This window comes from Gallus gallus, chromosome 19, assembly GCF_016699485.2.
Source record: "Gallus gallus isolate bGalGal1 chromosome 19, bGalGal1.mat.broiler.GRCg7b, whole genome shotgun sequence".
Classification (NCBI taxonomy): domain Eukaryota; kingdom Metazoa; phylum Chordata; class Aves; order Galliformes; family Phasianidae; genus Gallus; species Gallus gallus.
The window spans coordinates 9102387-9124694 of NC_052550.1; the positions used below are offsets into that span (position 1 = coordinate 9102387).

General features: G+C 42.9%; 2 protein-coding genes across 16 annotated transcripts in view; both read right to left on the minus strand.

The window, feature by feature from the left end:
• Positions 1 to 13372, minus strand: part of SYNRG (synergin gamma) — a 35965-nt gene extending 22593 nt beyond the window's left edge. For 7 of the 13 annotated variants that reach the window (XM_015296164.3, XM_025142036.3, XM_040650529.2 and 4 more), the window contains exons 1-12: positions 13243 to 13372; positions 9765 to 9805; positions 8349 to 8467; positions 6865 to 6995; positions 6390 to 6495; positions 5679 to 5790; positions 4170 to 4472; positions 3222 to 3446; positions 2100 to 2177; positions 1741 to 1937; positions 602 to 856; positions 203 to 339 (exon numbers count right to left, since the gene is read on the minus strand). In XM_015296164.3, the coding sequence (XP_015151650.2) occupies positions 203 to 339; positions 602 to 856; positions 1741 to 1937; positions 2100 to 2177; positions 3222 to 3446; positions 4170 to 4472; positions 5679 to 5790; positions 6390 to 6495; positions 6865 to 6995; positions 8349 to 8467; positions 9765 to 9805; positions 13243 to 13337 (1799 nt within the window). In that variant the 5' untranslated portion in view covers positions 13338 to 13372. Of the gene's footprint in view, positions 1 to 202; positions 340 to 601; positions 857 to 1740; positions 1938 to 2099; positions 2178 to 3221; positions 3447 to 4169; positions 4473 to 5678; positions 5791 to 6389; positions 6496 to 6864; positions 6996 to 8348; positions 8468 to 9764; positions 9806 to 12220 lie in introns of all 13 variants that reach the window. The other 6 variants (XM_046902706.1, XM_015296161.3, XM_015296163.3 and 3 more) reach the window with 4 other exon arrangements.
• Positions 13373 to 13580: 208 nt separating this feature from the next.
• Positions 13581 to 20807, minus strand: DDX52 (DExD-box helicase 52). 3 transcript variants are annotated; one of them, NM_001030725.3, is made up of 15 exons: positions 20685 to 20807; positions 20332 to 20509; positions 19903 to 20036; positions 19520 to 19705; positions 19104 to 19247; positions 18794 to 18905; positions 18202 to 18274; positions 17856 to 18059; positions 17601 to 17691; positions 16990 to 17112; positions 16626 to 16776; positions 16175 to 16250; positions 15641 to 15712; positions 14945 to 15037; positions 13581 to 14229 (listed from the first exon to the last, which is right to left on the minus strand). In NM_001030725.3, the coding sequence occupies exons 1-15, from the start codon at positions 20769 to 20771 to the stop codon at positions 14142 to 14144; spliced, it is 1812 nt and encodes a 603-aa protein (NP_001025896.1). In that variant the 5' UTR covers positions 20772 to 20807; the 3' UTR covers positions 13581 to 14141. The 3 variants fall into 3 exon arrangements, with proteins under 3 accessions (NP_001025896.1, XP_015151280.2, XP_040506029.1); XM_040650095.2 differs by lacking the exon at positions 13581 to 14229 and adding an exon at positions 14278 to 14908 and having other exon boundaries at positions 14941 to 15037; XM_015295794.4 differs by lacking the exon at positions 20685 to 20807 and having other exon boundaries at positions 20337 to 20507.
• Positions 20808 to 22308: the final 1501 nt, after the last annotated feature.

The window sequence follows — 22308 nt, forward strand, 5'->3', positions numbered from 1 at the left end:
CCACCTATGGCACATCAAATGTCATTTTGGACTTAGAAGGCTTAATTGTAGTTGTAGCAATCTTGAAAAGAAATCGTCCAAGGAGAAGTCAGGTGACAGAAGAAAATTACAGGCTAGAAAGCTACCCACAAAAGAGGAAAACATTTAATTTCTTAAAAGAATTCTAGAATACTGAAGGAGTGGAAATCAAAAGATCTGCTACCTGCTCCGGTGCTGTGAGCTGGCTGCTTTGGAGGAGCCAGCTCCATCCCCTTGGAAATCAGTGAAAGAGTCATCTAGAGAGCCAGACTTTGAAGCATCCTGAAACTCTTGGAAGTCATCATCTTCTGGTTTTACTACCTACAATGCAAATAATACGAAAATTGATACACCATTGCCTTTCCAAATTGTCACATAGCATAAAAGCAGCTCAGAGTAATGTGATCAACTTCAAAAATAAAATACAATCAAAATCCACAACCGTCTCAACGGTAGTGAGCAAACTCGGTATGGTCAGCGTCTACACTTCACCTGCACCTTGGCATTTATTTAAAGCCATCACACAGTTCTGAAACAGGCCCATTCTCCCTGCAGGCCCATATCAGCCATGCAGAGCTCTCACCTGGCTGGGCGGGTAGGAGGGCACAAAGGCTCCTGCTGGTGGTGCTGCAGCTCCGCCCGCTGGTGCTGCTGCCGTGATACCCATGCCCATCACGGGCGGCCCGATGCTCAGGGGCATGGAGACGGGCGGTCCCGTGGGCAGTAGGGGCTGCTGGCTCACTGCAGCAGGCAGCGGCATCGGAAACCCAGATAAAGTAGGGACAGGGGCAGCTGGAAACTGGTTTAACATATCAGGACTCACTGCAGGTATTCCCCTCTGCAAAGGCAGAAAAAGAGAAGACAATCATATGGGACACATGAGCAAAAAGGCATATTGGGCTCACACTCATTTGGAACTTGTACTACTGAAACTAAGAAAAAACAAGGTTTCATTCCAGCTTCAATTAAATCTTCTAAAACAAACAAAAAAAAGTGACCAAGATCCTATACTAAAAGAGTGAATCATATCCAGCACCCTGGCTGCTGGGGTTATGTTGAGGGTAATGACAACTTACTGGCTGAGCAGAGGCATTTGACAGCATTCTTGCTCAGCTTTCAGTACACCAATCTAGTGCATACTGGCAAGAAAAGCCATGCTGAAACAGGTAGGCACCATACACACCAGTCCCATAAAATCAGCTTGGAACTTTATTGCTCAAGATACTTTTATCTTAGATTTCATACAGGGTTGCTATTTGGAAATAAACTGGTAAGAGATGATGCTATGCTGACAAACAACAGAAGCCTGAAGTTCACACTCCACTGGTTCAGGAGAGAAGTAACAAGTTGACTTGTTACACACTTGTTATTCACAGACTGAAGGGATACAGAATCCATACAGTTAGAGGGGATCAGCTGTGTAACAACAGAAGAAAAACATTCAGTGCTTTCCATCAGAAATATACACACATACTGCTGTTTGGTAGGTATAATTAAGAACCATCTTCAACTGACATTAAAGAAAGGAGAAACTAGGATGTAAGTACTGGGATGTAATTACAGTCCTCCCAAAGCTACGAGGGAAGTTTCTCCTCTGGATTTCAGCAAAGTAGTATTTTTATTACAGGTGTGGTATATGACCCACCTGCAGTGATACGCAATAGCAGTGTCTTAGCCAAGGGAACTATCTTTGCACACTAATCCCCAAAGCCTTAGTCATACCTGAGTTACTGCTATCATTGCCAGGACAGCATAGAGTTCTTCTTTTGTAAGCTTCCCAGGGGTGGTTCTGTTGGCTAGAGCCCATATTTGTCCAAGAGTCTCTCTGGGCAGTCCAGATGACATCAGTATGGGATACAGCTTAGCAGTATCTATCCCAGCAGGAGTCAAAGTTGTCTCTAAAATTTTCTTATACAACTCTGTTACAAAGGAGTCAGTATTAGTCAGGCAAATTGCTTTTTTCAAGCAAACTTACCATTGCTTTTCTATATCAAATTCCTAAATCAAATTACTAACATACAAGAGTGTAAGGTAAGGCTTTACATTGCCCCCTTAGTTAAATGCCCACTCTCCTTGCTTACCTGGAACCAAGCTATCGTTGTAAATCCAAGGAGGCATCATTTGCTGAATTGGATCCTGTGAAGGGAATACTCCAACACCTAAAGGTATTCCATTTAGGAAGAAAAAGACAGACACAGTTGTATTAAGACATACAGATTCAGAGTATAGAGATCTTTGAGACTAGATCTTAGCTTGTCAGCATTGTTTAGCATTTCAAGCAAAGTTTTCAGAGGAAAAACAGCTACTGCATAATATATTTCAACATAATGACTAGAATGATTTGGGGTAGCAGCAAGAGTACTGTTATATACACAAAGAAACAAGGAGCTCCTCATTTGCCAAATTCCTAGTTGCACAGAACTCAAGTCTCATAACCTCTTACAATTGCACAACTGCAGTTCTATGCAATATAAGCTGAGCCTTTCCATCACAAGGAGAGTTACTGGTGGAAAAATAAATTCATACTTATCCAAAGGAAAGCATAAGAACCACTCACAGCATTCCACCAGAAAATTCTTAGCAGGGAAACACACAAATAGCCCATCAAACTAGATCTTAGCAAGTTTTTTTCCCATGCTCACAAAAGGGTATCCTTTGCCTCACTGTTTCTACACTTCAGATTCAAAAGAAACCATAGCTGTCTTCACTACTACAGACTTCCATGTGATCTGCCACAACTTTGTCAATTGGTTACTCTCTTCTCCACTACATTAACTCTCACTAACCAAGCATGCAGTACTCATCTTTAACAAAATCTGAACTGGAACTAAAGCTGGTGCAGCTTTTGAAATCATCTCTAAAATACAAATAGTTTTAGACATAACGCTATGAGTGGCAAGTGTCTGGGAAATAAACATTTTAGCGAGCATATCTGTTTCTCCAAGAAAGAGGGCAGAATATTACAAAACAGAAAACCTGATTAAACAACCATGTTAAATGTGATTACAGCAGTAAACTCATGTGGGGAAAGTCCAGAGCAAAATCACAGCTGTTACTTTTAGCAAGGAGCAGGAGACCCTGGTATATTATTGAAGCAGGCGTTCAGAGCAAAATTATGCAGAATTGGTCTTAGAATTAGTGTATAGAGTGTTAGCATTCAAGCAGCATCTTATTAAATTTCGTCAAAACTTTCATTTGCTCACCACACTCTTCAATTGCTATGTTTTGTTCTGAAGCCTTGTGCACCTCTGCAGCAGTGGTACCACTTTCATGTCCACCTACAAGAGCCCAGTCATTGATGGCTAGACTGGGATGAGCTTGGCCTGGAGCTGAGGCTTTGTGCCCAACTTCGGATGTTTTAAGTTTGGTTTGCTCTTGTTCAGATTCATTTGAGCCATTATCTAAGACTTTCTCCTCCAAGGAAGAGCCTGAATGAACAGCAGGAGGAATTATTTATATTTTGTTATTAACCACCCAGATCACAATTCCACGCCTTCAAAGAAGTATTATCGGTACCACTGACAGATTATCAGACCAGGACCTGTCCCATCTCAGAGCAGTAGCACTGCCCTGCTCAAACACTTACGGCCCAATTCTGCTTTTCACTTGCTATGCATACACAACAAATTCTACTAATAGAAAGAAACATGTAGGGAATACATGAAACCATTTCCTGTATTAGGGACACCATTGCATAACCACCTGGATCGTGCAAAAGAATGATTTAAGGCTCAGATCAGATGCCAGCTTATATATGCTAAGTTCTTCATGATAATCTTACCTACACCTGCTTAGCCCCCAAGACAGGAAGCACACTCCACATCAGCACAATAATTATTTTTATACCATCTTTTCAACTATTCTATCACATAGACTTCATACAATGCTACCACACAAGACTTAATACACTTGAGATGAGCCAGATGCATATTTAGCATTCTTAAATCCACACAACTTGCTTTTACAGTGCAGTTCTAAGGAAAGCAGGAAGGGGACATCTTTCCCCAGGGATCAGCAGGCTTCTACTTCATTGCCTATATCTTTCAGCCAGACTGAAGAAAAAAACCAACAAAATAGGTAAAGACTCTCTGTAGCTTTGCGAGAAAAAGTGATATTATCAAAAATAAAATAAAATAAAACTTCAGAGTTACCTGTTTTATGGATATTGAGTGAAGATGCAGAGGTAGGAAAATAGGGAACGTGCCCAGCTGTACCATGCAGGATGGATAACACTGGAGTCTGGGCTGGAGGGAGAGGTTGGACCACAGCCTTTTCTGAAAGCAGTTGTCCAGCCCCAGTGGCAGAATGGAAAGGCTGAAAAGGCTGAGAGGTGGACTGAGGCACCACTTTGGGGCTTTCAGTAGGCCCTTGTATAAAGTCACTAAATTCTTCATCATCGAGAAAAGAAGAGTGGGAAACAGATACAGCAGAATGGGATGATGATGTGGAATGATCTGTAAAATGGAATGAACAGAATGCAAAGTGATGAGGAGGAAAGTTTTTAGGTGGAAAAGCAGGGAAAATGGCAAATATAGCTATAAATAGCAAATGAGTGAGGAGAAACAGCAGTGGATATGTTAATCGACAGAGATGAGAATAGTGACTACTGTCAGCATAGCAAACACATAAGGTAAAGCTGAGCAGCCTTTTCCAACCATGCGTCTTCCCTCCCAGATGTAAATAGTTTGATTGAATCTTGATTCTTAAAACCACCTATGGAAGCATTCCATTTGTTTTAAACAGATTGGGTGAAAACAAATCAAGAGGAAATATTTCAAACTAGACATGTTGGGTGGATACCAAGGCGAGGGGGATGTTCCCCCTCAAAGATGTGTTTTTTCCTCAGACACTCTATGATAAACCATGAGATACAAAAGAAATGTGACATTCCTTTAGACGGTTTTCTGCTCAACCCCTTCCCTAAGTCACCCATTTTAACAGAGCAGGATGGGAAATTTAACAAACAATGGCAAAATGTTAGAAAACCACTTGGAACTTCAAAATTATCAAAGAGCAAATCCACAGTAGAGATAAAGATTTTACATGTGAAAATTCTTGTCCAGATAAGCTTCATTTAGGCTACACAGAGAAAGCTATGTTTTAACCCAAAAGAAATTTCTAGAAATAACTGTTACAAACACAGTAATTATTGAGAAGAGAGAATACCAAAGGCTTTGATTTGACCATGCCCAGGCAACGGTAAAAAAAAAAAAAAAAGCTATTAAAGTATTCTGAAGTCTTTACACAAGGTTTTGATCATTCTTAACACTTATATAGCACTTCTCAGCTTCAAAAGCACTCTGCAAAACATTAATTAATGCTTTGACTAGAAAAGAACTCAATTATAAGAGTTAGAGTGGAAGTATAAAGAAAGTTATTAACACTGGGCTTAACATCCATTATCAATTCCCATGATATTTCACAATAAGCATTTCATATTACATTTTCTTTTAAAGATTATCAAGTCTTTCAGTGAAAGCTGAAATCTAATATTTCACCCCAAGTGAGTGAACAGTTGTTAGGATGACACTCGACTTTACAAAACATTAATACATTCACTTTGTATCATCAAATAAAAACACTTCTTTCAACTGGTTCCTTCTGCCAAGGATTTCAAATATTAGTTTCATTTTCAGTCAAAAGAGAGGAAAATGACAAACCTGGCTTTTTTGGATGTGATGCTGGTGTTGGATGCATTTTAGCATCCCTAGAAAAACCATCTAGATTTCCTTTAATGGCTTCCAGTGCATCATCTCTGCTTTTTTCACCAGTCTGAAATGTTTTGGAAAAAAAAAATAAATCACAGCACAATTCAATTTCCTTCCAATACTCACACTTGTTCAGTACAAGCTTTAGCACTGCCTACTGTTAGATTAAATCCTTCTTTCTCCAGCAACATTTGAAGCATATTAACAGTAACTTCCATATTTAGAAAGCATGTATTTTGCAAGCTACACAATAACAGCACTTCTCAATCTTCTGACAGACACTTTACGTACAGAAATAATACACAAACCTTATTCAGTTATTTGTAGTCTTACAGATTAGAGCCTCAGAGCTCACTGGAAGGCCCCAAAACTTTGGATAAAGTTAACTTACAAGCCACCAATTCTCTTTTCTAGCAATCTCAATCTGTTCCCAAATGCTACACTCCAAGTTTGCTTAAATTTATTTTACAAAAGACGGTTTTCATTTGCAGACTTTGTTTGCATTGCAACAAGAGTGTGCACATGACTGAATATTCCAGATGCTTTCCAAGATCTAATGTGTCATGCAAGCTCCCCACTCACTTCCCAAAATAAAGCACCCCATTAGATGCCATTGAAACAGCCTGAAGGAAACCAACATCGCCCTTACTGTTCAGGACCTACCTTAGGCTTCACACTGCTTAAGAGCCTCAGCTTTTGCTTCTGCTCTTCAAACTGGCGCCTTTTTCGTTCTTCTTCTAAAAACTTCTGCTGGTGCTCAAACCTCTTTCTGAAATGATTTTTTAGAAAAAAATCTAGAACCAATTTTTCATTACAATTCCCACATCCAACTTCTGCTAGATTTTTTTTTCCATTTCTTTTGACTCAAATTCAGGTGGCTCAGAGCACACATCTGCTTTCCCTCACAATTGTTTAACAGCCACTGTTAATTTTATAGCTTGCCCTCCAGTGCAATGGAATTATCTCAAAACTGTTCCACAGTACTAAACGAACTACTTCTCTAGAGAAACAGTGCTTAATATTTTTGCTATGTGGACTACACCTCCAGACCACATCTCCTCCTTAAAATGAATAAGCAAACAAACAAGCATAAATAAATAAGGAAAACAATCTCAAGAGCAAATAAAGCATCACTTACTGTTGTTCCTCTGCAAACTGCTTCTGCATGTCAGGGGTATACTGTGGGGCTGCTGGGCGCATTCCTATGAAAGAAGCCTGTCCCATATAAGGCATTCCAGTTGCTGGCATTGGCCCTAAGGGCATGCCACCCTAGAACAAAATTAATAATATAGCTTTGACGTTTTTTCCCTCCACAAACAAAGCCCAACCACTGACAATTACATCCTGCTAAATGACAAGCTAGGTAGATCTCATAAAATTCAGAGCATAGCAACTACTGTTACAAGCTGTTACAGAACAAGGCAGCAGTCATTCAGTAGGTGGCACTCTTCCCTCTCAATGATGAACTACAATTCTTAAAAAGATTTTAGACAGCACAATGGCTTTCTGGGCAAATGCAAAATTCAAGACATAAAATCAGACCAATCTAGGTGAAGACATTACAGGCATCCTAATCTATGTTGCTAACAGAACCATGCACTTGGGTTTTCTTGTTTGTTTGTTTTTTAATGTAGCTTCCTACTCTAAGTGATTGCAGAATACTTCTAAATTCCATGCTGGGGGTGCATGCTCTGAACCAACAGCGGGTGCTGGCAAGACTGTGTCTGATCACTTTACAGAAAAAGCTCATCTGGATGGGGGCATAGAATATACAGCAACAGCACTAGGAGACTTAGCCGAATGAATTGCATGCAATGAGAAATATTTGATGATAAACATATTCTGGTGTGGTGGCAGTAGCAAAGCTTGCCTAATAAAGAAGGAGCCAGAAATCAAATTACTTCTATTATCATTCATTTTGGTTTTGCTATCAGAACACATAGGAAGAGAACAAATGTTATTATTTTTAGACTAGCTCTCATAAAACCATCTTCCTGCTATAAATTTTAGAAAATTAATTTAATAATGTCCAGGTGGGCGTGGGAAGTGAGAGGAGAGCATAAGGAGATGGCAAGACATAATAAATTTAATTTGAGACAGCAATTTGGTTACAAAGCTTTGGCAATACGTAAAATTTCAGCAAAATGCAAATCTGTACATAAGCACAGATGGCACTAAACAGAAAACAAACGATTAAAAGCAGAGAAAATATAGCACTGGCTACTCATACTTTGTTCTTATTCCTCAATTAGCAACAGTACAGATAAAGACAAAGTTGCTTTAAGCAAGGAAAAACCAACAATGTTACAGAGGAAGTAGGACAAACGGGAAACTGCTCATCTGAGACAATGCAGCACATTCCTCCCGAATTGCTTGCTCCCTGCAACAAGGTTTTTAAAAAGAAAGCTTATAAATTGCTGCTTGCACTTAAACGCAGCTCTACTAACTTCAGCACTTGAGTTACAAAGAGATAAAGAATTCAGCGAATTGGTCACCACCACAGTGTGTATCAGCTTACAAGGGGCTCATGAAATACTACACATCGTGCCACCTTAGCAGTAAGGATGTAGAACCAAAGCAAAAGGAATGTCTCATTTCAACTCACATCTCAAGGGTACACACCTGCATGGCCATGGGTCCAGGAGGAATCTGAGAGCCATAATTCATTCCCATCATGCCTGGCATGTTGGACTGCATGACGGGAACCATTGGAAATCCTTGCTGTTGCATAGGTATCATCCCTGTAATAAAAGGTTCAACAAGATGAGCACTTTGTGTACTGCTTTTTTTTTTTTTTAATTTAATATTTGAACTAAATCACCACAGCAAAGTAAAGAAAGAACAAAGAAATCAGTCCTGCTGACCTGTTTCAGAAGTGAAAACCAGGCTGCAGGGCAGACACTGAGGAATATCCTGAGGTTAGCTACTGTTCAGGCTAAGGGAAGAGATGTTACAGGCTTTCCCACAGCCAAGCAGATGAAGCCTCCCACCACCTGAAGGATTGGCTGTGGGTTTCTTCCCATATAATCTTCACAGGGTCAGTTCCAGCTAATAGGATTTAATTAACCAGGTTGACAGCTGCTGATAATTAATTGCCCATTACTCTTGAAAGGGAAAACTTTAAAACTGGGAGCATTTCAAGATCAGCCTGAGGAAATAAATCCATGCACCATTTTCACAAAGCAACTTCTCGTTATGAGCTGGCTGGATAACTTGTTCCTAGGTCAATGAGCCCACAACACAGATTAGAATGGTTAAAAATATTTGCCAATCAAAGTAACATTTGAATAAGAATTTGACAAATCAAACTGAAATATAATCATTACAGAATGAAGCCAATCGATTACGCTTCAGAATCTTTGACACCGAGAAGAAGCTCACACTTGCTACCAGCACCCCATGAGAGAATTCTAACTGCCTGTAGCTGAACATCATGTGCAAAAGCACTCCAGGAGAGATGCAGCAAGCCTAGGAATAAGCCACAAATCAGCTCCCAACACATTTGATAAGGAAAATGTCACTTGTTGAAGTTCTCCCTGTATTTTCCATTAATTAAACAAACAGTGCTGCAACAGCAACGAGAACAAAGGTAATATAAAGCCGGGGCTCTCCTACTGTCTGAGCACTTTCACAGAGGTTGTGACTGCTGTCCCAAGGTCTTACAGAGCTTTGTAAATATCGACTGGGTACTGCAGCACCCACATAATACCGGTATGCACAGCTGGCAGAAGAAGCATAAAGTTAAATGCCATATTCAAAATAATATAAAAATCTTAAAGGCAAATTCAGGGTCAAACATACCAGAAGTATCATTTTCCTGGGTCATTAACCTAGCACTTTGCTTCATCAGCATTGCACAGAGAGCTTTAGAAACAGCTGCAAGATTCAGCTAAGCAGCATTGAACTGAAGGGGACGACCAGCTCAGGAGTTCACTTAATCACACTGCGAGCAGCAGCACTGAACAGAGATCACTTGATGTTGGTTAATGTCTCCAAAGGTAACAAACTTAGCGCTCAGAGCATTACAGCTGTACATACCTTGAGGGGGGCCCAAAGTGCCTGCCACAGGAAACATGAAGCTAGAAGAGGAGGGAGAAAAGGGAACGTGAACACCAGTGGATGAAAGCAGTCTCCGAAGTGCACCAGCCCCACCAGCCACAGTCCTCACACTGCAGTTGGAGCCTCCACCTGCTGCTGTGCATTTCAGAGGAGACATGGGCAATATCACACACAGCCCCCTGCCACACATAGCCCAAAACTTCACAGCTCACACTGCAGAGCTATGAAGGAACAGACCTCAGCCTCTGTAACAGCACAAAAATGGCTTTGACTCATCCACATCACCCACAGGAGAACTTCCAGCACCTGCACAGGTTGGTAACAGGTCAGTCTGTGAGCTCATGCTGGGCCTTCGAGCACTGCAGAATGAATAAGCATCTCCTGCCAGAAGGATCTGATTCAGCAAGACCATGAAACGCACCAGAAAACTGTCCTCAGCTCCTTACTAACTATTTTGTACAGGGAATAAACTGCCCGTGAGACCCCACTGCCTCCCCCGCTCCCTCCAAAAAATGGTATGCATCACAAAGTAATGCAGTGGCTGTTTTCTCAGTTACATTAAAGTACAAGAAAAACAGTTGGTTTGCAAAAAACTATTCATCCAAGTAATAAACGCCCGGCACACCTGGAGGAGGAACTGCTGAAAATTCAACCAAAATTATAATGGAAAATGCTAGACCTCGCTTCCAAACAGGAGCACATGCTGTGCTGACAAACGGGGAAAAGGCCCTCGTTGAGAAGCCTCACTCACGACAAATGTACATGAGCAGTAAGTCACAAAATAAGAACCTGAGTCAGTGTCCCAGTCAGCTGTTCCCTTAAAATGCCACACTAAGACAAATGCATCACAGATGTTCAACACAAAGGTGGACTTAAAACCACCTACAAGTGAAGGAGAAGGCACTGCAACTGATTGCAGGCAGTTCTGCACACCCTGCAGGAGATCACAAAGCCAACCTCATTTACACTTATAGAAGAGCTGAACAAAACAAATTCTAAGACAACATAAGGAATCTAGTTTGTGGATGAATGCAGAATTTAATTGCGGCCAGTTGTTGTACAGACAGCAGGTGACACGGCCACTAGCACAACCCATAGTACTCCTCAGCTCAGTCTCTAACTTGGAACCTTCCCAATGCTTCAGCTTCTTCTTTTCACGTACGGAAACAGCTGATTATCTTGAGGCTGTCAGCACAGAGTGCCACCTCAGCCACAGATCCTCTGAAGCCACATGTAATTTCAGCTCCTGCATACAAAGCAGTTTCATACATCTTAAAAATACACCATCCGTTGTTTCTTTTGAATTACAAAATATTAAAAGTTCATTTTTAAAAGATCACAAGTATCAAAAAGCGTTCATAGCTTTATGTTGCACTTTCTTGTCAGGGAATCTGGTCAAAAAAGCATTCTTCCAAATTAGCAAATGTAACCTGAACAAGCATAATGAGGTACCATTGCCCGTTGGAAGCAAATAAAGGACAGGCTATGAAATATTTATCCCTTTCTACTGAGCTCCTGATTTATTTATAGGTCTCAGTGAAAGATAAATAAATAAAGAAACCCTGGAACTAATGAGAGGGCACTGGAAGAGGAAGCTACGCCAAGTGGCAAAGCAAGCTCCTAGCACAGCTCTCCCCATGGTTCTGCTGTGCAACTGCCAGGAGCTGCCACCAGCACACACATGCTCAATCCTTATCACGTTTCTAAATGCAAAAACCAGAAGCCTTATTTCCAAGCTGCTTTTCAGAGATGCAGAAGAAAGCATGGCCACATCTAGCTAAAGCAGCTGATTCGCAGTCCTGAAATTAAGCTCTCAGCCACTGCTGAGATAAAGTGGAGGCAGGACAGAAAACCATAGAACCTGACAAACCATGCTGACAGGAGCAACATCAGGAGCAGCTTTATTAAAAGAAAAAAAGCCATTTTAATTCCAGGTACCTCAAAATAATAGAAATGATAAGAATAAGCAGGCAACAATGGACTGCCTTTGAAAAACAAAACCAAATGGACACAATGAAGTACATCTGTAAGGACCAGTACGCTCTTTGAAGGCTGAAGAGCATTTATTACAGATAGTTGGTGGTAAGCTCCAAAATTCCCAAATGCACTTTCCTGGGAATGGAGTCCCTCACAATCTTGATTATTTAGAGCAGCTGACTACCATCAAGTATGCCATTTCAATGGGTTTCTTTTTCCTCATTACTTCCACAAAGCATTTAAAAGCAGCTGCAGATTTCTGTTGTTCTCGACATCAGATGCCCCCCTGCCAGCAGGGCTGATGCAACTGGACGTAATACTCAACGTAACACAGTAAGAAAACACTGTATGTGTCATATAGTCAAGACAGAATAAATATAGGGAAAGTGAAGCAATTACCCTACAGCACTGCTACTGAAAGAGTTCTATTAATCCGTATGTTCTTATTGGATAAGTACCTTAAATGGGAAGCTTCAAAACCAAAAGTCAGCCTCGATCAGAGTGCAGGAGCAACTCCTTCGCCGTATCTGAGCACTCCTTCAAAAGCTCCAATCTGCGCTTAATGCACTCCTAACCACAAGCAGCTTTTTAACCCCCCTAGTTTCCAATGAGTAAAGTCTCAGTTTACCAATGTGCTACAGGATACACTGGAGTACTTTTCAGTGGCAAATTTCAACACAGAAATCCACAGAAACGAACCTGCTAGCACAGAACATGAATCTCTACCTCAGGATCCACTCTCAAAGAAACCAAAACACTGATGGGAAACAAAGGCTCTGCAACGAGCGCCCTGTTTTAGCCTACAGCTCACTGACGAACGCTCGTTCCTCGCTCTGAGGCCGCTGTTTGCAGCCCCTCACCACAGCTGCGCCGGGTTTACACAGACAGCGACACGCGCTGCAGAACCGGCCCTCCGACCCCGGCGGCTCAACGCACGCGAATTCTCTGTCAGAACAGCAACTCACCCACCCGCCCCGAAAGCACGGCACCAGGAAACAGCGCAACAGAGCCCGGGTTAAATGAAAGCATCGCCCGAGCTTCCCCTCCGAACGCGGTGATACGTGAGGGGGCCTTGACGCCCTTCTTTCACCCGACTCCATTCCTCCACCTCACACCGCTCCCGCAGCGGGCGGGCGAGCAGACGGTGCTCGGCGCCGCTGAACACCGCGCCTGTCCCTGCCGGCACCCAGCGGGGCTGCGGGCCCCCGCAGAAACCCCTCTGCCTGAAGGAAGAGACGTTCGGAAGGCAGCGGCAAGCAGGCGGCTCGCACCGAGCGCAGCAGGCGCCGGTGGGCCCGGCCACGGCCTACAGTGCCCGGCAGGGCGGCACAGCGGGCTGGCCGCCTCAGGGCCCCGACCCCCGCCCTCCCTCGCGGCCCCTCAGCCCCGCGCCTAAGCCCGACGGCCTCGGACCCTCGTCCAGCGCCCCCGCAGCTCTCCGACCCCGCCCCCCCTCACGGCCCGGCCCCGCCGCACCGACCTGGCTGCCCCCGCGCCTCCCGCCGCCCCGGCTCCGCCGCCGCCGCCCGCCGCTCCTCCACCGCCCGCCGCGCCGGGCCCGGCCCGCAGCGCCATCTTCCCGCTCCGGCCCGGCGGTCAGCTGAGGAACCGCGCTTCCGGGGCCGGGCCCGACTGCAGCCCGCCTCAGCGCCGCCCCATCCCTCACACCGCCCATCGTGCAGCCCGGCCCCGGGCGGGGGGAGGGGAGGAGCCCCTCAGAGAGAAGGCGGGAAAAACGGAGCTGCTATCAACGTCCAAACGGATTGAGAGTGTGCTCCTGCCGCCGGGACTGCCGAAAAGGACACCGCTCCACAAGAATGCTTTATGACCTTATTTATTCTGCGAAATTACTGAGACTCAGAGGCACCTAAAAGATCCATTATTCCAAAAGCAGAAGGAAGGTTTCACTTCCCCTATTCGTGTTGTTTTGCATTTTTCCAAAAACACGTCCAGGGAGGCATCTAACAGCTGCCGTTCCTAGGCCTCACAGTACCCCTCCCCTGTCCTTCCCCCCACCGCCCGTGTTTTCTGTGAGTCTGACACGTGTTTCAGGGATCAGCATTAGGGAACACTGCAATGACAGCAGTTCCAAGCAGTAATATAAAAGTGACAGTAACACAGATGCTACTTCTGAACAATGGTTCCGTAATATGAAGTGTTCAGTAGTATTCACTGCAAGAGCACATTCTGCAGCTTCTATAAGAAGCATTCAGGAGCCCTCTACTCGTATTTCAGTAGAGATTTTCTTGCATGTAAACATCCCACCTCATGCAGAAGGAAAGAGGAAGAAATACTCTTTTTCCTTTCCCTTCACCATCATCTTCATTCTTCAGTATGGGCCCAGGTGTCAGTCCCAGCTCAACAGCCACCTACCACTGTTCAGCTTTTTGAAGCAGTTTCCAAGTTACTGGTATCTGCAACTTCCTTAACTTTCTTTTTTTCCTTAACATTTTCCTTTGCAGTTCTCCTACAAAAGATAGTATAGACCAAGGCAGCTGAGTACTGCATATTAAAAATAAAATAAAGTACATAGAAATATAATAGACATCAGCCATTTTGCATTAGAGTAGAGCAACTGAATATAAATCCTTCAGTAGAAACCATCTGAAGATATAACAATGACAATCTACCACACAAAATTGCTACACGCCAGCCAGCCTTATTTTGTGAGCTCTAGCCCTTGCAATTTAAGATTTATTTCTTGTATTAATACTTGGCTACCCTGCCTGTGGCAGGGAGGTTGGAACTTGATGGTCCTTGAGGTCCCTTCCAGCCCAAGCCATTATATGATTCATATGAGAAAAAGGATGCAAGCTCTTTACCAGAAGAGGGGTGGGTTCTGATATTCTGCTAGGAATGCTTGTCTGCAGTTCAGCTTTACAACCTGTTACAGAGCTACCTGTAATGCTGTCTTCTCGCATGCAGCCACGTAGGGTGAACTCACGGCATTAATCCAATTTCCAGTAGCAGATACTGACACTAAAACTTTACTGTCACTACAATACAAGCGTTATGACTTGGTCTGTCCAAACAATATGTTTGTTATAGTGGAGGAAACTTGCTGGGCCTTTTCTGGATAAAGGACATTTTGAAATTAAAGAAAAAACAAGAACAAAGAAAAACACAAACCCTCCACACACACACACACACACACACACACACACACACACACACACACTTACTTTTTTCTTCTGTCTTTTTTTAAGAAGCACTGAGGAGTGGTACAAATTGCTTCTCTTGTTAGTGGTTTCTTAATGAATTTCTTCTTCTGTTTGCTGAGAATAAGTGAAGGATTAAATGATTTTAAAGGACAAAAGTTAATATTCAAAATAAATAAAACAGACAATGAAAACCTGTACTAGTTTTTATGGTATTTACGGGTCTGAATCTATTTTCAGCATTGATTCCAGGGTCAGTTCAGCTACATTATCCCCATGGCAATCAAACAAACTCCATTTTAATACTTTTGGTTAATATACATATACACACACAAAATTTGAAATTAATTTTGAAAACTATTAAAAATATCAGTCAAAATAAAGCATTAAGGAATACCCTTTACCAATCTATCCATACACATACACCCACACACCATTTTAAGATAACTTTCTCACATATTGGAAGTCTGATTCATGAGTGCAGGCCTGGGAAGCCTGGGGCATATTTCAGGGAACTTCCTGTTCTCCAGGAACTAACTGCTTCTCTGTATTAGAGAATTCTGTTTCCATTTTTTTTTTTGGAAAAACACACCATCACAACTCTGTCAGATTCCTTTTTCAGCTGAACTGCAACAGTAACTTCTGCAACCCTCACACCCCAACCAGCTCTCATGCAGGATTTTAAAATGGAAGACAAACTGGTAATCTATTCAAACATACCTTTGAAGTTTGGGAAAGTGCTTTATGTAGTCTGGCACAGGACAGCCAGCTCGCTGAATAACATTGGCTATACTGAAAGGCAGAGGAGGGAAGAGATTAACTCTGGCAGTAACTGTGGGAAAACCAGAAGAGCAAAGCCAGCTGAACAGTGTTGAATCTTCCCCCTCAGAAGGGTTCAAGTCAGAATACCAAGTTTCACTCATAAACACTATGAAGTATGCCTTCACATTGCCATTATTTACAGCATAACAATGTAGTGAAAGAGTGCTAGTTTCTCTCTTGCTGCATTAGTGAAAATCTTCAAAACAAAACCTTAACATTGAAATGTTTTGGGCTTTCCCATACTGTTAACACCTTACAGCTTCACCATGTGAATTCTGAATTCTTGAAGAGCATTTTATATCAGGGTGATTTTTCCAGGGCTCAGCAGCACCATGCTCACAAGGTGTATGGCATCAGACAGAACCACACAGCTCAGTAGGACACTATAGCAAAAACATGCTTTACTCTTTGTATAACATGTTTTAAATTTACCTTCGTAATAAAGGTTTATCATCTTCTGTAAAGAAGGTGACTGCTTTCCCTGTGTGTCCCGCTCTTCCAGTACGACCTGTCAAACACAATTGAACAGAGCAAAGGTTTTTCTTCAAATATCTTTATTCTACTCCTCTTCACAGCCCCAGCCTCCCAACGTATGTTAACATACTAAGCACACTACCATGCAGCTGATTCCCAAAGATCATTTCTACTGCATGAAAACAACAAGTATGTCTGAAAGATTTAAGTGTTCAAGGTCCATAGAAGCCTGACAAAAAGCAACTCTTTTTTTACTGAAAGTTGAGACAAGGTATAAATTGACTCAAATGCGTCAATGCTGTAGCAACAGAGGAGTCTTGCTGTCAGGATTTTCATATATGCATAAGAGCTTTTTCAATTAAAGATCTACAAACTATGGAAAAGGACATACTTTGCAAACAATACTCACCTATTCTGTGGATGTACTCCACTGCACTCGTCGGCAAATCATAATTAATGACCATATTCACTCCTTTGAAGTCAATCCCTCGAGCTAGTAAAGCTGTGCAAATGAGCACCCAGATCTTCCCAGCTCTGAAACTGTGTACTACATTATCTCTCTAGGAAAAAAAAAAAAAGAAAGGTACTTGGAAACATCCTGACTAGCAGTCTGAGGCAAACTTATTTCCCGAAAGTTGTCACATTAATAAAAAACTAAATCTCTAAACCAAAGCATGCAGAAAATTACTGTTAAATTTACCTGAAGTAACATTTTAAATAGGAAATACCAAGTATTGTAAAGCATTTCTGGGAAAGAAGTTAGAACCTCCTACCTGTTGTTGAGTTTTGTCTGCATGGATGACATCTACGTTGATGCCTTCATAAATAAGTTCATGGAAAAGCTCCTTAGCCCTCTCAATAGATTGTACAAAAACAAGGACCGGGGGAGCAAAACCCTGCAAAACAGAAAGCTTATATAAGATTCAAGTCCTTTTCTTACTGTTGCTGGCTGCAGACTGCGCTGCTACCAACTTAAATGAACCCAGTATTTACATCTTAGAGGATTATCTTTTCTCAACTAGCAAAAATCTTTGGGACATAAACAAGCCCAACTTCACTACCTTCAATGGAATCATTCCTCACTTAATCATGAGGCTGTATTTTAATCCACAGAAACTTTATTTTTCCCCCACTCAATATGAACAACCCCTTTCACCCTGCCATAATGCCAAAAATGCACCATTAATGCAGACTACTCCCAAGCAGGGATCAAAAATATAACTAACAATTGAAAATCCTCTAAAATTTCATAGGGAGAGTAACATTCCTCTTGTACAGGAGATCTGGACAATGCTTTAACATGCACCACAGAAAAACCTCTAACTGAGAGATAGAATACGCGGCTCAGTTCAGAAGCAGAATGTACTCAATCACTCCAAAATACCTTTTTAACAAGCTCTCTCATTGCTGTCAGTTTTCCTGTCTCAGATCCAACAAACAACAGCTCTTGTTCCACTGTCTCTGCTGCAGAGTTCCTGAAACCAGAAATCCAACATATATATATAAATATCACATGGTGGGTAAGAAACACTGCATGCAAGACAAACTTTCATCAGTACATGCTCCAAAGGTTAATACTCATTTGACAATGTAGTAACAGGCACGGGAAAATAGAATCAGAGCATGACTGCACACCTACCGTGCACCGACAGACACCAGAACAATACTGTCAAGGTTGAGTTTACACCACTCCTCCACATCATGTGCAAAGGTTGCGCTGAAAAAGGCTCTTCTCACCACATGGGACGTGCATGCCAGGAAGATGGAGGCCAATTGGTCTCGGAATCCTGACTTTCCATCTTCAAACAGTTTGTCTGACTCATCTACCACCAGCCACTCCACACTAGGAATAAAGAGGATTTCTTCTCAGTAAGAGTCATTTGCAGAGAAGCCAAAAGTTCTAAGGAACCTTACAGACACAAGGACCATGCACACATCCACCTTCCAGTGGCAGAGCTGACAGCAAAGCCACATTTACGTAGTACCTGGTCAAATCTATTGCTGGAGGATCTTGTTTCAGTAAATAAATGAGTCTGTTTGGAGTAGTAACTAGTATATCTATTAAAAAAAAAAAAGAAAGAAAACCAACATGTTAGAAGAGACAAAACAGACTTCAGCAGAGCATTTAGCAGAGCACTGAGAAACATGTTCCTACCCAACCAGACAGAGATTTCTTGGTTTGGGGTTAGGACAAGGTACTTCACTGTTGCAATTCATTTAGGGTAATATTTAAACAGCAGAAAAGGCTGTGGATTTCTTTTATCACCACAAGACTTTATGGGTGCGGCTGTTAAAATCCAGTAGAAATAGTTTAGATGCTAAAATCAGCTCCACTCTGCTCTTGTTTGGAGCCCTCTCTACTGCAATATTTACCTTATATTAAGCCCACAATTTAGAAAGGTTCACTGTCAGGCTCACTCCCTATTTCTTCCACACAAGCTACTTGTTAGTGTTGAGCAATAGATTGTATAACGTGAGTGGTGTTAACAATCTCCTTAAAACCCCACAAACCAGAACAGCAAAGTCAATGACATTTTTGAAATTTTCAAAAAGCACTTCAGTAGTGAAAACAGTTACCAAACTTCCTAGATGACTTGGGCCCAAACTTCTTTGCTGCTTCAGAGGCCTTCTGGATCATATGGATTCTGAAGCCTGTCCCATCAGCCAATTTCACCAACTCCCGATGTGTCTGAAAAGACAGCAACACAGATTACATTTTCAAACCAAGATGATTAGCTTTTGTAATCCAAAAAACTGCAAACATCCCTCAATAAAGTTTCAAACATCATTCAGAATTCAGGATTAGAGAAAGCTGTCTCGTTTACAGAGCATAATAAACGAGCAAGTAGACACATTTGAAAATAATTCCTTTCTCCACAATACGCACCTGGCTAGCAAGTTCTCGGGTAGGCGATATGATCAGAGCTCTGAACCCTTTGTTCATGGGTTGTTTCAGGTGCGTTAAGAGAGGAATACAAAATGCCAGTGTTTTTCCAGACCCAGTAGGAGCAGAAGCTAGAAGTTCTCGACCCTGGAAGAAAACCAGATGGGGACATTACACTCTACTCAAAGAAAGACAAAGCAAAAACAAACAAACAACAACAAAAAACACTATGAAACTAATCTCAAGCACATTAGTAAAAGCACAGATCAAAAATCTTTCATAGCTGCATTTTGAAATGTGATACCTTTGATATGTTTCTAAAGCTGTACAACTGACCAGTGACAGGACTCTAAAATGAGAGACCTCTCTCCAAAATTTGCCACACACCCTATAATAATATATGATTCTGTAAGACTTACATGAAGCATGACTGGAATGGCCTGCATCTGGATTGGCGTTGGAACCTGGAAGCCAGCAGCTTGAATATTCTCAATGACTTTGGGGTGGACTTTGTATTCCTTTTGAAGTTGATCAAACGTGGCAATTGGGTCAGGAAGGTCTGTTCCTTGAACATTAATCCTGTGTTGATTTCTAAAACGGTTTATCTAAAAGGCAAGAGACACACCCTTTCTTTAGTTTGTCTTTTAACTCTGTCATAAGAATAAATGCATATGAATTCACCTTCTGGTTATTTTCCCCATACTCAGTCACGCTCCTCCCAGGAGAAACTACCTCAACTGTTGGATGCAACACCCACAGAAAACAAGCAACCAGTTACCACACTACAGTGCTGTGGTCCTACCTTCTCCCTTCTCAAACGTTCAAGCTTTTCTGCAGTAGGTTTTTTGTTGTCTTTTGTATCTTTGACTTTTGCTTCCAGAGAGGACATCCACATTATCCCATCGCTTTCTGACAGCTCTGGCACTGACACTGTTTCTGAAAGTTTCAAAAAAAATAAACTTCCATTGGTAAAATCAAGTCAAAAAGGACATCTCAAAACCTTTTTTGTCTCATTCCCACTGAATGGAATGAAGACACCAATTACACCCCAAACCCTCATTACTGAATCACACCGCAACTGTTCTCTCAGCTCTAACGTCACGCAGCCAGAGAGGCCAGAGACCCCTTTTTTCCCAGTCAAGTAATCCACAATATCTGCACATTTAATGCAAACTGAAACAAGAATGAACTTTGCCAGGGTACTCTATCGTTTACATGTATACATAAATACCTTGCCTCTTTTTTCTTTTCCTTTTACCACTTTCTGCCGTCCTTTTTCTCTTCCCTGCCATCTCCACGTCCTTTCTCCCCGCTCCATCCTCCTGCTTCCCAACGGACCCCAGGGGGGCTCTCTCCTTGCTCCCGAAGAAGTCGAGGTTCTCCGGTGGGCCGCCACTTCCCCGGATCACCTGGGGAGGTAGGGAGGAGCACAGTGACACATCCGGAGAGACTCCCGGTGAGGATCCCGAGCGCCGCCACAAGGCCGCCGGTGCGCGCGGGGCTCCACCGAGCGGACGGGAACGGGCCGGGAGCCCCGCTGAGCCGTCTCGGGCACCGCCCACCCTCCCCCCGGTAGCTCCGCACCCCGAAGCGCCGCGCGTCCAGCCCGAAGCGCCGCACATCGAAGCGGGCCCCGGCGCCCAAGCGGCGGAACAGCTCCTGTGCCTCCATGCTGCCACCACCTCCCGAGACTCTCCGCGGCGCGCCGGAAGCAGAACGCCGGAAGCAGAATGTACTTCCGGGAGCGTGGTGGCGGGGCTAGAGCAGCACCCCGCTGTCATGGCAACCGCGCTGAGGAGTGCCGTGGCTGGGGGAGGTTTAGTGAGGCTGTATCGCCTTCTGTCAGCGCAGCGCTTCGCGGGGCTAGGGCCGCCTGTACGGCTGTGGGCCAGCCTGATCTGAGCCCTTGGAGACCCTGAGTGGTGCCAGAGGTCTGGGTCGTTATTACTCCCCTCTCCATGACACTCACGTTCTGTTTATGAACGCTACCAGAAGGTTTCGTAGGTTGGGGGAGCTGGAGAGCACTCCACAGGTGTCTGTCTTTGATAGTAGAAGGTGGGATCCAGCCATATGCCCAGTTTCCATCTGTTTGCAATCAGAACACAGCTTTGGGTGAGAGGGCAGAGGAGGAAAGCTGTGACAAGTGGCATATTTGGTTCCTGAACAAATTTTAAGCATTACTCAAGGCTGAGGTCATCTGCATGAGATCCAAATGAATCAGAAATATCAAATCTGGAGTATGAGCTGTAAAGCTGTTCTACATCTTTATAGGCTCGTCACAGCACTTTGTCCTTTTGTGTATTTCTGATGGTGAGTTAATTACACTGACTGCTGCGCCTATTTTAAAGGAGCAGCTCATTTAAATGAAGGGACAAAAGCTTTTGTAAGAAGTTTTTGTTCACACATGTCTGTGCTGTCATGATTTACAGTATCATTAGCTGGTCTCAAACGGCTGGTGGGCAAACCGCTCTTCTATCAACCACAGAGAGACACCATCGGTCCACTGGGCACAAACACTGCTCTCAGAGCTGCAAACTTGGGCCCTACGGATTTCTGAGGAGGAAATCCAGCGGTTTATTAGTTCTCATCTTCCCACTGTCAGGATCATCCCTGGTTTTACATTCTTTTCATCAGTTGTCTAGGAAGTCCCTTTGTGATCTGCAACAAGTGGCTCTGCCTTGCTGCGTGAAAGATTGAGCATGTTCTCTCTTGGTCTGAGTCAAATCCATTGCAGCCAGGAATACTGCACTGTGCTATTGGTTTTAAGACTCACACTGACATAGATTCCCACATGCATTTGACATGAAGCATTGTAGCAGTTACAGTGATACCTACCTCAAAGTCAAGCACAGACAGAGTTTGTTTAATCTTTGATGTATACTGATATGGTTTCACCTCACGTATATGCAACTGTGCTTAAAGAAATTATTTTAGAAGCAAAACAGAAGCACCAGAGCAAGTGGCTCTGCTGTTCAGGGCAATCAGAGAAAAATCAGAACTTGTCTAATTAATGTAATTATTCATTATGATAAGCCATGAGACACAGTAGTAAAGGTAAGTCTCCTTGTACTCTGTATCAGATCAAATGATACAGATATCTTTCCTTGTGTGCTTGAGGTAGAACAAGCAAATCCCATTAAGCAACATAATATCAGCATTACAAAAACAATTTCACATAATAAAATTCTCAAGGGCCAAACATGTACAT